The sequence below is a fragment of the Macaca mulatta genome, chromosome 7 (assembly GCF_049350105.2).
Source record: "Macaca mulatta isolate MMU2019108-1 chromosome 7, T2T-MMU8v2.0, whole genome shotgun sequence".
In the NCBI taxonomy this organism is placed as follows: domain Eukaryota; kingdom Metazoa; phylum Chordata; class Mammalia; order Primates; family Cercopithecidae; genus Macaca; species Macaca mulatta.
The window spans coordinates 165,242,330-165,257,170 of record NC_133412.1 but is presented as its reverse complement, the minus strand read 5'-3'; the positions used below and the strand labels follow the sequence as shown (position 1 = coordinate 165,257,170).

At 36.9% G+C, this 14,841-nt stretch overlaps 1 protein-coding gene across 2 annotated transcripts in view; it reads left to right on the top strand.

Moving 5' to 3' along the window:
- The window catches only part of TRIP11 (thyroid hormone receptor interactor 11), a 68,452-nt gene that overhangs the window by 29,823 nt on the left and 23,788 nt on the right, over positions 1 to 14,841 (top strand). For both annotated transcript variants that reach the window (XM_077941627.1, XM_001092252.5), the window contains exons 10-15: positions 1,505 to 1,717; positions 2,891 to 5,923; positions 7,557 to 7,697; positions 8,223 to 8,416; positions 12,180 to 12,343; positions 13,765 to 13,868. In XM_077941627.1, coding sequence (XP_077797753.1) covers positions 1,505 to 1,717; positions 2,891 to 5,923; positions 7,557 to 7,697; positions 8,223 to 8,416; positions 12,180 to 12,343; positions 13,765 to 13,868 — 3,849 coding nt within the window. The remainder of the gene's footprint in view (positions 1 to 1,504; positions 1,718 to 2,890; positions 5,924 to 7,556; positions 7,698 to 8,222; positions 8,417 to 12,179; positions 12,344 to 13,764; positions 13,869 to 14,841) is intronic.

The window sequence follows — 14,841 nt, the reverse complement described above, 5'->3', positions numbered from 1 at the left end:
CCAAAAGTGCCTATGAGGGCCGAGTGTGGTGACTTATCCTGTAATCTCAGCCCTTTGAGAGGCCAAGGTGGGATGATTGCTCGAGGCCAGGAGTTTGAGACCAGCCTGGGCAACATAGTGAGACACCATATCTACAAAAACACACTAAATAATTTTTTTTAAAAGTACCTGTGAGGCTGTCTGTGCTTTTAAGATCCACCTGAAGAAAATTTTTGTGGTTCTCCTAATTTGAACAGATAACTTCAGAAAGACTTAAGAGAATGCTGTTTCCATCTTTCAGCTGTAGTCAGAATAAATTTTTGAATTGGAAGGAAATAGGAATTGTGATACAGATGCTCTAGTATAGCTTTTATCAGATCTCTGTTTTTTCAACTAACTCTCCAACGCGATGTTGAGTTTCTTTTATAAGGTTTCTATTAGGCTGTTTATTTGAAGTAATTTGAGATTCTTATTTTTTTTTAATTTTATTTTTTAGAGAGAGTCTTGCTGTGTTGCCCAGGTTAGAGTACTGTGGCTGATCACGGCATGATCATAGTGCACTACAGCCTTGAACTCCTCGGCTCAAGTAATCCTTCTGCCTCAGCCACCTAAGTAGCCTTCTGGAACTATAGATAAATGCCATCACGCCTGGTTCAAGACTCTTATTTAAAGTAGATCCCATATGGGTTTGATGTTTAAAAATCTGTCAGTGAAAGAAGGCTTTAATATATAGTTTATTACAAACATTATAACTAGAGACTGAAATAATGTTGAAGCATAGAGACCTGTCCCACTTCTGAGATTTTGGAGAAAGCATTAAATACCAGGTAGTAGACTATAAAATGTATATATACTATCTTTAGGAATGTCAGGTGTGACAGAGGGGAACCTAGTCCATGCTCAGGTTAGAAGGTAAAGGAAGGAAGGAGGATTATTTCTTGGGTCAAGAAAAAGTTCCATATTCTGACAGAAGCAAAAGTAATAAAGGAAATTCCTTTAGTAAGAGAAAAGAAACTTTTTATTTTCTAATTAGAGAGGCTAAACGTTTGGGTGAAGGAGCATTGATTTTTTTATATTTTTATTTAGTCTGAGGCTGTTAATGACTGGATGTTAGAGAATGGAAGTGAGGAAGGCAGAAAGACTTGGGGACATTTTGAAAAGTATGTATGTACGGTGGGTGGGGTCAGGGGATGGACAAAGGGTAGCCACAGTGGAGCAGGATAGGAGAGGCTCTCAAATGGGAATGTTTTTATAAAGAAGAACTTGGCGCTAGAGGACAAACTTAGAGTCGTTGCATCTGTCTAGGGATGTAGAAATGTTTTGCTTGAAGCTACAAGTAAAATTGCACATGAATGAAGGATGTGGTTTGTTGAATTTTACATACAATTATTGAGGTATTGTTCAGTACTGTTTCCAATATAGAGCACTCAAAATAGATTCCCAAGTTTTGCTTCTATGTATGTTTTTAATCTTTTGGTGTCTCCAATTGAAAGTATGTGTTGCTTTTTTCCTTTTATCATTTCAGGAAGAACTTCAGATGTCACTTTTAAAATTGAACAATGAATATGAAGTAATTAAAAGTACAGCTACAAGAGACATAAGTTTGGATTCAGAATTACATGACTTAAGACTTAATTTGGAGGCAAAGGAACAAGAACTCAATCAGAGTATTAGTGAAAAGGAAACACTGATAGCTGAGATAGAAGAATTGGACAGACAGAATCAAGAAGCTACAAAGGTAACACTGTATTAAATACAGTGAGGCAGCACATTCTACTAAGTAGACTAAACACTGGATTAACATGCAGAAATGATGGGTTTGATTTAATTAATATTTTAGTTCATAGAGACTGACAAACCTCTTTGGTAAAGTGCTAGATAGTAAATATCGTTGGCCTTGTAGGCCATACAGTCTCAGTCTACTCAACTCTGTTGTGATATCAACAAATGAGTATGACCATGTTTCAGTAAAATTTTATTTACAAAACAGGCAGCATCCCTGAGTTGGCCAATCGCTATAGTTTGTTGACTCTTACTCTAGTGTAGAGTTAAAAATAAACAATATGCCTGGCGCGGTGGTTCACACCTGTAATCCTAGCACTTTGGGAGGCAGAGACGGGTGGATCACGAGGTCAGGAGTTCAAGATCAGCCTGGTCAAGATGGTGAAACCCCATCTCTACTAAAAATACAAAAAATTAGCTGGGCGTGGTGGCAGGTGCCTGTAATCCCAGCTACTCAGGAGGCTGAGGCAGAGAATTGCTTGAATCCAGGAGGCAGAGGTTGCAGTGAGCTGAGATCATGCCACTGCACTCCAGCCTGGGCAACAGAGCGAATCCGTCTGAAAAAAAAAAAAAGTACTATTTACCATCTTTGGTTTTAAATTCTTATCCCTAAAATGCTTTAAAAAATGACAAGATGGGGCCAGGTGTGGTGGCTCATGCCTCTAATCCCAGCACTTTGGGAATCCTAGGCGGGCAGATCACCTGAGGTCAGGAGTTTGAGACCAGCGTGACCAACATGGAGAAACCCATTTCTACTAAAAATACAAAATTAGCCAGGTGTAGTGGCGCATGCCTGTAATCCCAGCTACTCGGGAGGTTGAGGCAGGAGAATTGCTTGAACCTGGGAGGCAGAGGTTCCGGTGAGCCAAGATCATGCCATTGCACTCCAGCCTGGGCAACAAGAGCAAAACTCTGTCTCAAAAAAAAAAAAAAAAAAAAGGCAAGATGGATTTGCTGTAAAATAGTAATAAGTAATTTCATAGTGGGTGTTTTGATAGAAAAACAATGTTTTGAAGAAGGATTAGAAATATCTGAGGATTATTCTTTTATTATGTATGAGATTTTATAAAATTTTCTTTAAGTAGTAAAATGAGAACATGTAAAGTCACCATGCAAATTTTTCTTTCAGCACATGATTTTGATAAAAGATCAGCTATCAAAGCAACAAAATGAAGTAGATAACATCATCAGTAAACTGAAACAAGATCTAAATGATGAAAAAAATAGAGTTCATCAACTTGAAGATGATAAAATGGACATTACTAAAGAGTTAGATGTACAGAAAGAAAAGCTACTTCAAAGTGAAGTGGCCCTAAATGATTTACATTTAACCAAGCAGAAACTTGAGGACAAAGTAGAAAATTTAGTAGATCAGCTAAATAAATCACAAGAAAGTAATGTAAGCATCCAGAAGGAGAATTTAGAACTTGAGGAGCGTATTAGACAAAATGAGGAGGAGCTTTCTAGAATGAGGAATGAGTTAACTCAGTCTCTAAATCAAGAAGACTCTGATAATAATTTTAAGGATACCTTACTTAAAGAAAGAGAAGCTGAAGTTAGAAACTTAAAGCAAAATCTTTCAGAATTAGAACAGCTCAATGAAAATTTAAAGAAAGTTGCTTTTGATGTCAAAATGGAGAATGAAAAGTTAGTTTTAGCATGTGAAGATGTGAGGCATCAGTTAGAAGAATCTCTTGCTGGTAACAAGCAGCTTTCTCTGGAAAAAAACACTATTGTGGAGACTCTAAAAATGGAAAAAGGAGAGATAGAAGCAGAATTGTGTCGGGCTAAAAAGAGGCTATTGGAAGAAGCAAACAAGTATGAGAAAACCATTGAAGAACTGTCAAATGCACGTAATTTGAATACCTCTCCCTTACAGCTGGAACATGAGCATTTAATTAAACTCAATCAAAAGAAAGACATGGAAATAGCAGAACTCAAAAAGAATATTGAACAAATGGATACTGACCATAAAGAAACTAAGGACATTTTGTCATCTAGTTTAGAAGAGCAGAGGCAGTTGGCACAACTTATAAAGGAGAAAGAAATTTTTATTGAAAAGCTTAAAGAAAGAAGTTCAAAGCTGCAGGAGGAATTGGATAAATATTCTCAGGCCTTAAGAAAAAATGAAATTTTAAGACAGACCATAGAGGAAAAGGACCGAAGTCTTGGATCCATGAAAGAAGAAAATAATCATCTGCAAGAAGAATTGGAACGACTCAGGGAACAGCAGAGTCGAACCGCACCTGTGACTGACCCTAAAACCCTTGATAGTGTTGCTGAACTAGCATCTGAGGTGTCTCAACTGAATATGATCAAGGATCATCTTGAAGAGGAAATTAAACATCATCAAAAGATAATTGAAGATCAAAACCAGAGTAAGATGCAACTACTTCAGTCTTTACAAGAGCAAAAGAAGGAAATGGATGAGTTTAGATACCAGCATGAGCAAATGAACGCCACACACACCCAGCTCTTTTTAGAGAAAGATGAGGAAATTAAGAGTTTGCAAAAAACAATCGAACAAATCAAAACCCAGTTACATGAAGAAAGACAGGACATTCAAACAGATAACTCTGATATTTTTCAAGAAACAAAAGTTCAGAGCCTTAATATAGAAAATGGAAGTGAAAAGCATGATTTATCTAAAGCTGAAACGGAAAGATTAGTGAAAGGAATAAAGGAGCGAGAACTGGAGATTAAACTTCTAAATGAAAAGAATATATCTTTAACTAAACAGATTGATCAGTTATCCAAAGATGAAGTTGGTAAACTAACTCAGATTATTCAGCAGAAAGACTTGGAGATACAAGCTCTTCATGCTAGAATTTCTTCAACTTCCTATACTCAAGATGTTGTTTACCTTCAACAGCAACTGCAGGCTTATGCTATGGAAAGAGAAAAGGTATTCGCTGTTTTGAATGAGAAGACTAGGGAAAATAGCCATTTAAAAACAGAATATCACAAAATGATGGATATCATTGCTGCCAAGGAAGCAGCTCTCATCAAACTGCAAGATGAAAATAAAAAATTGTCTACTAGATTTGAAAGTAGTGGCCAAGATATGTTTAGAGAAACTATTCAGAATTTATCACGTATCATTCGAGAAAAAGACATTGAAATAGATGCTCTAAGTCAGAAATGTCAGACTTTATTGGCAGTTTTACAGACATCCAGCACTGGTAATGAGGCTGGAGGTGTTAACAGTAATCAATTTGAGGAGCTTCTACAGGAACGTGACAAGTTAAAACAGCAAGTAAAGAAAATGGAAGAGTGGAAGCAGCAGGTAATGACCACGGTACAAAATATGCAACACGAGTCAGCCCAGCTTCAGGAAGAACTTCACCAACTTCAGGCACAGGTTTTGGTTGACAGTGATAATAATTCTAAATTACAAGTGGACTATACTGGCCTGATCCAAAGTTATGAGCAGAATGAAACCAAACTCAAAAATTTTGGGCAGGAATTAGCACAAGTTCAGCACAGCATTGGGCAGCTTTGCAATACCAAGGATCTTCTTTTAGGAAAACTTGATATTATTTCACCCCAGCTGTCTTCTGCATCATTGCTTACTCCCCAATCTGCAGAGTCTCTTAGAGCAAGTAAGTCTGATGTATTGAGTCAATCTTCTGAATTGCTTCAGCAAGAGGTAGAAGAGCTAAGAAAATCACTACAGGAAAAAGATGCAACAATTAGAACTCTCCAGGAAAATAATCACAGATTGTCTGATTCAATTGCTGCCACCTCAGAGCTAGAAAGAAAAGAACACGAACAAACTGATTCAGAAATCAAGCAGCTAAAGGAGAAACAAGATGTTTTGCAAAAGTTACTTAAGGAAAAAGACCTCTTAATCAAAGCCAAAAGTGATCAACTACTTTCTTCCAATGAAAATTTCACTAACAAAGTAAATGAAAACGAACTTTTGAGGCAGGCAGTAACAAACCTGAAGGAGAGAGTATTAATTCTAGAGATGGACATTGGCAAACTAAAAGGAGAAAATGAAAAAATAGTGGAAACATCCAAGGGAAAGGAAACAGAATATCAAGCATTACAAGAGACTAACATGAAGTTTTCTATGATGCTGCGAGAAAAAGAGTTTGAGTGCCACTCAATGAAGGAGAAGGCTCTTGCTTTTGAACAGCTATTGAAAGAGAAAGAACAGGTATGTTCTGGATGGAGTATTGTAGAAGTAAGTTGGAGGTGGAGGAGACTTTTTTTAATGTTATTTCATTTATATTGTCTTTGAAGAGGACTGTGCATTTGTTCATTCAGAAATATTTATTTCAAGGTGTGATTCATTCTAAATAAATTTTCCTCAGAGACATTTGGAAGTTCTCCCTCAAATTGTTAGATACTTCCAAATACTTTTGGTAGTACATTAATTTTTTACAGATTACTAAGTAGTACTTAATATTTTTCTTTAGAAAACAAGTGTGTCATGAGAGAATTTTGAAGTCACTTCAATTTAATCAAATTTTAGGTATATTTCAGTAGCTAACATTTTAGAGATTCTTATATATAAGGAAAGCACTGTGAAATACACATACATCTTTAACCATCTGCAGTAAAAAATACATTTTACATCATGACACAGTAAGAGTGTGTGTGTGTGTAACTGAAAAGTTTCAGGAACCAGAAATTGCTCTTATTACATGTGATACTCTGTTTGAAAAAGAATGTGCTGGCTGGGCGCGGTGGCTTATGCCTGTAATCACAGCAGTTTGAGAGGCCAAGGTGGGTGGATCACCTGAGGTCAGGAGTTTGAGACCAGCCTGACCAACATAGTGAAACCCCGTCTCTACTAAAAAAAATACAAAAAATGAACCGGGCATGGTGGTGGGCAATCCCGGCTACTCGGGAGGCTGAGGCAGGAGAATCACTTGAACCTGGGAGGCAGAAGTTGCAGTGAGCTGAGATCATACCATTACACTCCAGCCTGGGTGACAGAACAAGACTCTGTCTCAACAAAAAAGAAAAAGAAAAAAAAAAAAAAATGTGCTATTCAGGTAGCACATTCGGTTAGAAATTTTTAAAAAATAATAAGAAAATGTGCTGAATGACTCATTAAATTGATTTTTATGAACTGATTAGTCACAACCTGGAATTTGAAAAGTATTAGCCATGGGTAATGTTTTTCTCATAATAGGCTCAGTAAATAATCTAATCCCAGTTCTGTCACTGATGTGACTTTGGGTATATTTTGACCTTTTTGGTTTATTCAGCCATATATAACAGGAGGTCATAGCAGTTATATGGATAGTGCCAGTAGCGTTTGATAATATTTAAATTTTTATATGCAGTTCATTTTAGTAAGAATTATTGAGGATTTCCTGTTACACTATATACTATACTATATAAAACTTTTGATAATATTTAAATTTTTATATACAATTCATTTTAGAAAGAATTATTGGGGATTTCCTGTTACACTATATACTGTACTATATGATGGTGCTGTGTAGGGCTTGTTCGGTGGTGTATAGGGTGCTGTGTAGGGCTTGTTCGGTGGTGTATAGGGTGCTGTGTAGGGCTTGTTTGGTGGTGCCTTTTTGCTATGATTTCTGTGCTTTTAGTGGCAGAAATTTTGAAAAGAGATGATAGGCAAAACAAAATATTCAACTAGCACTTCTTGAACACTACATGCTGCCAGGCATGAGATACAAAGTGATTTAACTTCATTTGCCAGTGCCCGATTTAAAAATTAAATGAATTAATAATTTAATGAAGAAAATGTCTCTTTTAAGATATGTGTGTGTGTGTGTGTTTTTAAAGCTAAAATTTTTTCTTTCCAAAAGGGCAAGGCTGGAGAGTTAAATCAGCTTTTAAACGCAGTTAAATCAATGCAGGAGAAGACAGTTGTGTTTCAACAGGAGAGAGACCAAGTCATGTTGGCCCTGAAACAAAAACAAATGGAAAATACTGCCCTACAGAATGAGGTATACTTTCACTTTAAAGGAATTATGAATCAACAAGTTTAATAACTATTAAGAGAACTGGAAAGATGACCAATGAAAATGAATTTCTCTCTTAGGTGATTTTTCTTAGTCTTCCTCTGCTGTGCAGTAGTAAAATTTTAATCTCCCATGGTGCATTTTATTTCAGTCTTCAAAAGTGAAAACCATGGCATATCTCGGATATAAGAAAAATTGCCCACCCATACAGTATGAAAAAAATGAGATTTGCTGAAAAAGTGGCCTGTCACAAAGAGTACTTTATACAGAATGAATTTTATAATTCCATTTTCCATTATAGCCACAGGGAATTAAATTTTGCGAAGTAAAGCTTCCAGATGCATATTCAAGATGATTTCAAGATATTTTTTTCCTAGCATAAATACATTTTGCAGTATGAGAAATTGGTATATAATCAATACACTTCAATAATGGGAAAAAGATTTGATGACAATGGTTTGTAGTGGGGTAAGGGAACATTTTGTAGAAGAAAAATAATGTTCTCTACAGGTTCAACGTTTACGTGACAAAGAATTTCGGTCAAACCAGGAGCTAGAGAGATTGCGTAATCATCTTTTAGAATCAGAAGATTCTTATACCCGTGAAGCTTTGGCTGCAGAAGATAGAGAGGCTAAACTAAGAAGGAAAGTCACAGTATTGGAGGAAAAGCTAGTTTCATCCTCTAATGCAATGGAAAATGCAAGGTAATTGTTTCATTTTTTTGCATTAACTTTAATTGAACACTTCTTAAATATCAGACTCAGTAAGTATTTTTTGTATGTTAGCTCATCCTTGCAAAATTCATTATCTGTATTTTATGGATGAAGAAACAGTTTCATTTCATTACCTGCCCAAGGTAGGCACAAACAGTGTGTGGGGGTTTCACACTTGAGGCTGTGACTCTTAAGCAGATCTGGCGTTCAAACTCTCTGTGTCTTGTCCGTCACCCTGGATCATTGCCTCTTACCATACCATTTTAGGAGTATAGTTTGAAATTCTGACTAATTTTAATTGGCTCTGTCCAACTCCCAAATAACTATTTATGTGGTTTTATTTTTCATTGAATGATTTAAAGTTGAACAGGGTGTGGATGTTAGAAGGAAGAGAGTAAAGGAAGTAGCAAAGTAGAGACCAAGGTCAGTATGAAGAATTAACTGGGTTTATTAGCACTCTTGAGTGACCTGGTCCCTGTTTATATACTTTAGATTTTTATTTCTCTCAATAAAATTTTTTCCTGTTTTTTTTTTTTTTTTTTTTTTTTTTTTTTGGTTATAAAAAGGTTATATTTTTCATGTTTAGGAAAATCACACAAATCACACAGAGCCCCACATGCCCAGAGATGATCTTTTTGTGTGCCTTTTTATACTTTCATGTCTGTGTGTATATATTATAAACCCTTTTTAAAGCAAAACTGAGATTATAATATACTGTTTTGTAACCTGTTTCTATCAATAATATGAATGTCAGTACATGTTAAGCCATGTATGTTTGCAATATTTTATGGCTACATAATATGCCATTATTTGGATTTGCCTTGATTAACCCAGTCATTTATTATGTTACAGCTTTTCAAAATCACTGAGTGTTATCATATCCCAAGACACGAATTTTTTGTTGATGACAGATTATATCCTTAGTGTTAAGTTTTGAGAAATGGCACTTCTAGATTAAGAAGCATTTTAAAACTTCTGGGATTATACTGCCAAATTATTTTACAAAAAATTGTGTCCATTTGTATTCCTATTAGTTGTATATGCATCTTTTTATTTATCTTTTTGCTATTTATGACCCAAAGGGAGATAAAATGAGATAATAGTTTCTATCTGTCTGCAAAGAGATTATAGGCCAGTAGAGTCAATATTCCTGAGAATTAACCCCTACCCCACCTTTGCAGAGTGTATTATTATACCTTCAGACTCAGCTGGAAAACTTATTTAAAACGGGGATTAAAACAATGAGTGATCGTTTGGCTGTATGTTTCACTTTGGCAGAAACGCTATAACGTTCTATATTCTCACTCTTTTTTTGCACTTTTCAAGCCCTTATTTTCTCTTAATTAAAATAGTTTCTAGTCTCTGCACTTTTCGTTTATTTTTCATAATAACTTCCAGAATAACCTTCCTTATATTAGAGCTGTGATCTTGTTACTCCTTTTTTCAAAAACTGGTCTTGACTCAAGGATGGTCCCAGGATCCTACCACCTTAGCCTTTTTTCACATTGTCAGCTACATCCAGCCAAACTGTATTACTCACTTTCTCAGATAGAGCCACTGTTTTCCGATTTCTTTTTCTTCTGCTTTTTCTTTTCATATGCCTTCTTCTGCCTGAAGAGTGAACCTGATCCCCAGCAAGTTGTTCTGTGAATCGTGCCTATTCTTCAATTCCATTTCTTCCTAAAAGATGCTTTATTTAGCACCACACTTGTCATATCCAAAAACAAACCTTCCGGGTGTGATGTTTTTCCTTTAAACTTGCATAATACTTAGTTTGAGTCTTGTAGTTTGAGGACACTTATATTTTAATTTAGGGTACAGGTAATTGTTGACATATCCTATACTGTTTCCCACCCAATGAAATGTAAAGTCACTGGGAGGTAGGAATGGGCCCATTCATTTTCTACCTATCGCATAGCATATATTACACAGTTTAATAGCTATTCAGTAAATACTTGTTGTATGAGTAACTCAGATGTACAAACCGGATTACGATGGTGTGAGCCCTTACTTAACAGTAGTAACACCTGGTATTTATTAACTTTTAGAGTGCCATCATAACTCATCCCCCTTTCATTCCTACAGTCACCCTTTGAGTGACTGCTAACCAGCAAAGTTGAATAAGGTCCAGAGATATTTGGGAGCTGAGTTTACACCTTCTGATGACCAACTTACACTCTTTCCACAAGAGGGTGCTAATGGGTAAAGTCTCTTCAAAATGAGTTGATCCTAATGAACTTTAATGGGCTGCTCTTGAATAAAAATTTAAACAGAAATTAAAACCCCTGGGAGACTATTGCAGTATTTTGAGTGTAATCATTATACATTAAGGAAGTACACCAGTGACATAAGCCTAGATAGGTGCTATATCTGTATCTACTTCTTAGGAATCTCTGGAGTCAGAGATAGAGGTTGTGTTTAATATAGGCAAAAAGAAAGATGATAATAAAAGATAACTAATATTCAGAGCATTTCATCAGTGGGATAGCCTTTGGAAAGTTGTGAGTTCACCGTGAATGCAAAGGGGTCTAAGGCAAGGGAGTGTCATAGAATCCATTTTGTATTAAATTGGGAGCTGGACACAATGACTTCCAGGGTTCCTTACAAAACATTTCATGAATTTTAGAGTTTTAGCCTGGAAGTACAAATTTATTTTTCATAATATATTTTCAAATATATTTAACAGGCTATTCATTTGTACATTTTTCTTTTATTTGTGTTTTTTAGAGACAGGATCTCACTCTGTCGCCCAGGCTAGAGTACAGTGGTGTGATCATAGTTCAGTGCAGCCTCAAACTCCTGGGCTCAAGCAGTCCTTTTGCCTTGGCCTCCCAAAGGGCTGGGATTACATGTGAGAGCCACCTCACCTGGCCTACATTTTTATTTTGCTGACTTTTCTTATTTAACTTAATTCTTAGTCTTTAAAAGGACTGCCATTTGTTCAAAGTCACTTTCACAGGAAGGGTGATTGAATTTACAAAAGCAGGGCAACAAGTACCAGAAGAACTCTTCAAGTTTCTTTGAAATTTAACTTGAATTTAATGCAGTAAAGTGTAGAGAAGATCACATTAGCAGAGATAGATAGTAGGATGGTAGTTTTCAAGGGAAAGGAGAGTTACTATTTAATGGGTATGGAGTTTCAGTTTGAGACGGTCAGAAAAGTTCTGGAGATGGATGGTGGTGGTGGTTGTACAACAGTGTGAAAGTACTTAGTGCCACTGTACTGTACACTTAAAACTGGTTAAAATGGTAAATTTTCTGTGTATTTTACCATAATAAAAAATGTAGGGAGGATGTTTCATCTTATTAAAGTATCTAAATACTTTGAAATCTAACTTGATTTTAAAGCAATAAGAGGCCGGGAGGCCGGGCACGGTGGCTTACGCCTGTAATCCCAGCACTTTGGGAGGCCAAGGTGGGTAGATCACCTGAGGTCAGGAGTTTGAGACCAGCCTGGCCAACATGGTGAAACCCCATCTCTACTAAAAATACAAAATTTAGTGGGGCACAGTGGTGGGCACCTGTAACCCCAGCTGCTCAGGAGGCTGAGGCAGGAGAATCGCTAGAACATGAGAGGTGGAGGTTGCGGTGAGCTGTGATTGCGCTACTGCACTCCAGCCTGGGTGACAGAGTGAGGCACTGTCTCAAAAAAATGAAATAAAATAAAGCAGTAAGATGTAGGGAAGGTGGCTTCTTCTTCTTAAAGTATCTAAATAGATAGAAGTAGTTTGACTTTTATTCTTTTTGTTTGAAGCCATCAAGCCAGTGTGCAGGTAGAGTCATTGCAAGAACAATTGAATGTAGTCTCCAAGCAAAGGGATGAAACTGCGCTGCAGCTTTCTGTCTCTCAGGAACAAGTAAAGCAGTATGCTCTGTCACTGGCCAACCTGCAGATGGTACTAGAGCATTTCCAACAAGGTAAGCTCTACGGTCACTCTTTCAATGAAGAAAAAGTGTAGTTATTGGTAATTTCGCCTAATTTGAGACCTGTTTTAGATGAGGCATGGGGAAATCTCTGAAAGGTTACCCACTGGTAGAGGGGAAGGGTGAGTAGCCATCAAAAAGTTAATTTAGACTCCTTTTACAATTAAGACAAGAAAACAAACTTTATTTAGTAATTATTAAAAATTTGTTTTAGTATCCTATTACCAGTGAGAGGTGAGAGTTGAGGAAATACAAGGAAAGATGATCAAGTAATAAAGAGGAGAATACAAAGAAAGAGAGATACGTACATACAAAGAATAGTTAGGTTTTAAGATAAGGGCTAGAGGTTGAACCTACTTCAGATAATCATCATTAATTACTGTTCTTTGAAATAGTGATTCACATGATCATAGCAGTTCGTCTATGCTTTGAGGTAACTGCGTTTTCTAGTCCATATGGAAGATACTTTTTTGGAGACACAATAATAGTAACCTGAGCAGTTCTACCCTGAGAACCAAATATACCTTTTCACATTCTACCTCCTATCCTTACATTTACTCACTTTAGATCATTCATCCATCCATTTGTTTATTTGTGCATTCAATAATTATTGGCAATAAATTAACTGCTAGTTGGGGGAGGTGATTAGGGAATATGAGAATGAGGAAGTAACAGGGACTTGTAGTTTTGTGCCTAAGCAAAACTTTAAATCTGTACCTGTGTCTCTTCAGGGTTGAAATCTTAAATTTTAGATATAAGAATTTTTGTCGGGCACGGTGGCTCATGCCTGTAATCCCAGCACTTTGGGAGGCCAAAGGCGGGCAGATCACCTGAGGTCAGGAGTTCAAGACCAGCCTCGCCAATGTGGTGAAACCCCGTCTCTACTAAAAATACACAAATTAGCCAGGCATGGTGGCAGATGCCTATAATCCCAGCTATTCAGGAGACTGAGGCAGGGAGAATTGCTTGAACCCGGGAGGCGGAGGTTGCAGTAAGTGAGCCAAGATGACACCACTGCACTCCAGTCTGGGTGACAGAGCAAGACTTCATCTCAAAAAAAAAAAAAAAAAAACAAATTCTTGAGGTCTGCTTTACATAATGTAATTATTAGAGTGGGTATATATACAAAGCAGTGTAGAACTGAGACTGTAGAGAAAGCATTGCCAAAGAGGAAATATTTGAGTAGAGTTATGAAGGGAGAGAAGAATCTGCAAGATAGACAAGATGGAGCAGTGTTTAGGCAGAAGAAAGTCATCTCATTACTGTAGTACCACTTAACATCATCACTAAAGCGTATATTCTTTTCTGTTTGAGACACTTGGACTGTTTTCGTTACAGTATTAAAATTTCAAATGGCTTAACATTCTAGTTTATCACGATTGCAAAATACTAATATAACTTTCTTTTCTCTTTAGAGGAAAAAGCTATGTATTCTGCTGAACTCGAAAAGCAAAAACAGCTTATAGCTGAATGGAAGAAAAAGGCAGAAAATCTGGAAGGAAAAGTGATATCATTACAGGTAGGACAAAATAGTTTTCTCTTGTAGGTTTTATTATTCATGCAACAGTTACTTGTAGAGTCTTTGTCTTGGAAATAATCTCCTAAACTGTTCATTTAGTAAATTTTCTACCCTGAATCCCTCTGCTGCAGCCTGACAGTGAACAGGATACCCAGGATTTCCCTAAGGTGTCATAGTTTAGAGTAGACACAGCAAATGCCTCAGCCTCCCAAGTAGCTGGGATTACAGGCATGCACCACCATACCCGGCTAATTTTGTATTTTTAATAGAGATGGGGGTTTCACGATGTTGATCATGCTGGTCTTGAACTCCTGACCTCAGGTGATCCGCCCACCACCTCAGCTTCCCAAGGTGCTGGGATTACAGGCGAGAGCCATTGCACCTGGCGTGTAATTTTCTTTTTTCAGCAAAATTTACTGAGCACTCTATTTCACATGGATTAAAACAATATACATAATTCCATTAAATCTTTTTCTTTTATATAATGTCATCCTTTAAAAGATTTTTCTATTACATGCTACATTTCATACATACAAAAATTATATATAAGGAATAAATAAAAATGAACCCCTATGAAAAGATAGGACACCAAAATAATGTGCTTTTAGATTTAGGAGAAACTTTTTTTTTTTTTTTTTTTGGAGACAGAGTCTCACTCTGTCGCCCAGATTGGAATGGAATGGAGTGGTGCAATCTCCACTCACTTCAAGCTCCGCCTCCTAGGTTCATGCCATTCTCCTCCCAAGTAGCTGGGACTACAGGCGCCCACCACCACACCTGTCTAAGTTTTTGTATTTTTAGTAGAGAGAGGGTTTTACCATGTTAGCCAGGATGGTCTCGATCTCCTGACCTCGTGATCCACCCGCCTCGGCCTCTCAAAGTGCTGGGATTACAGGCATGAGCCATTGGCCCGGCTGAGACTTGCTTTTTTAAAGAACTTACCATAGTGTTTATGAGATTCTGTCATATTACT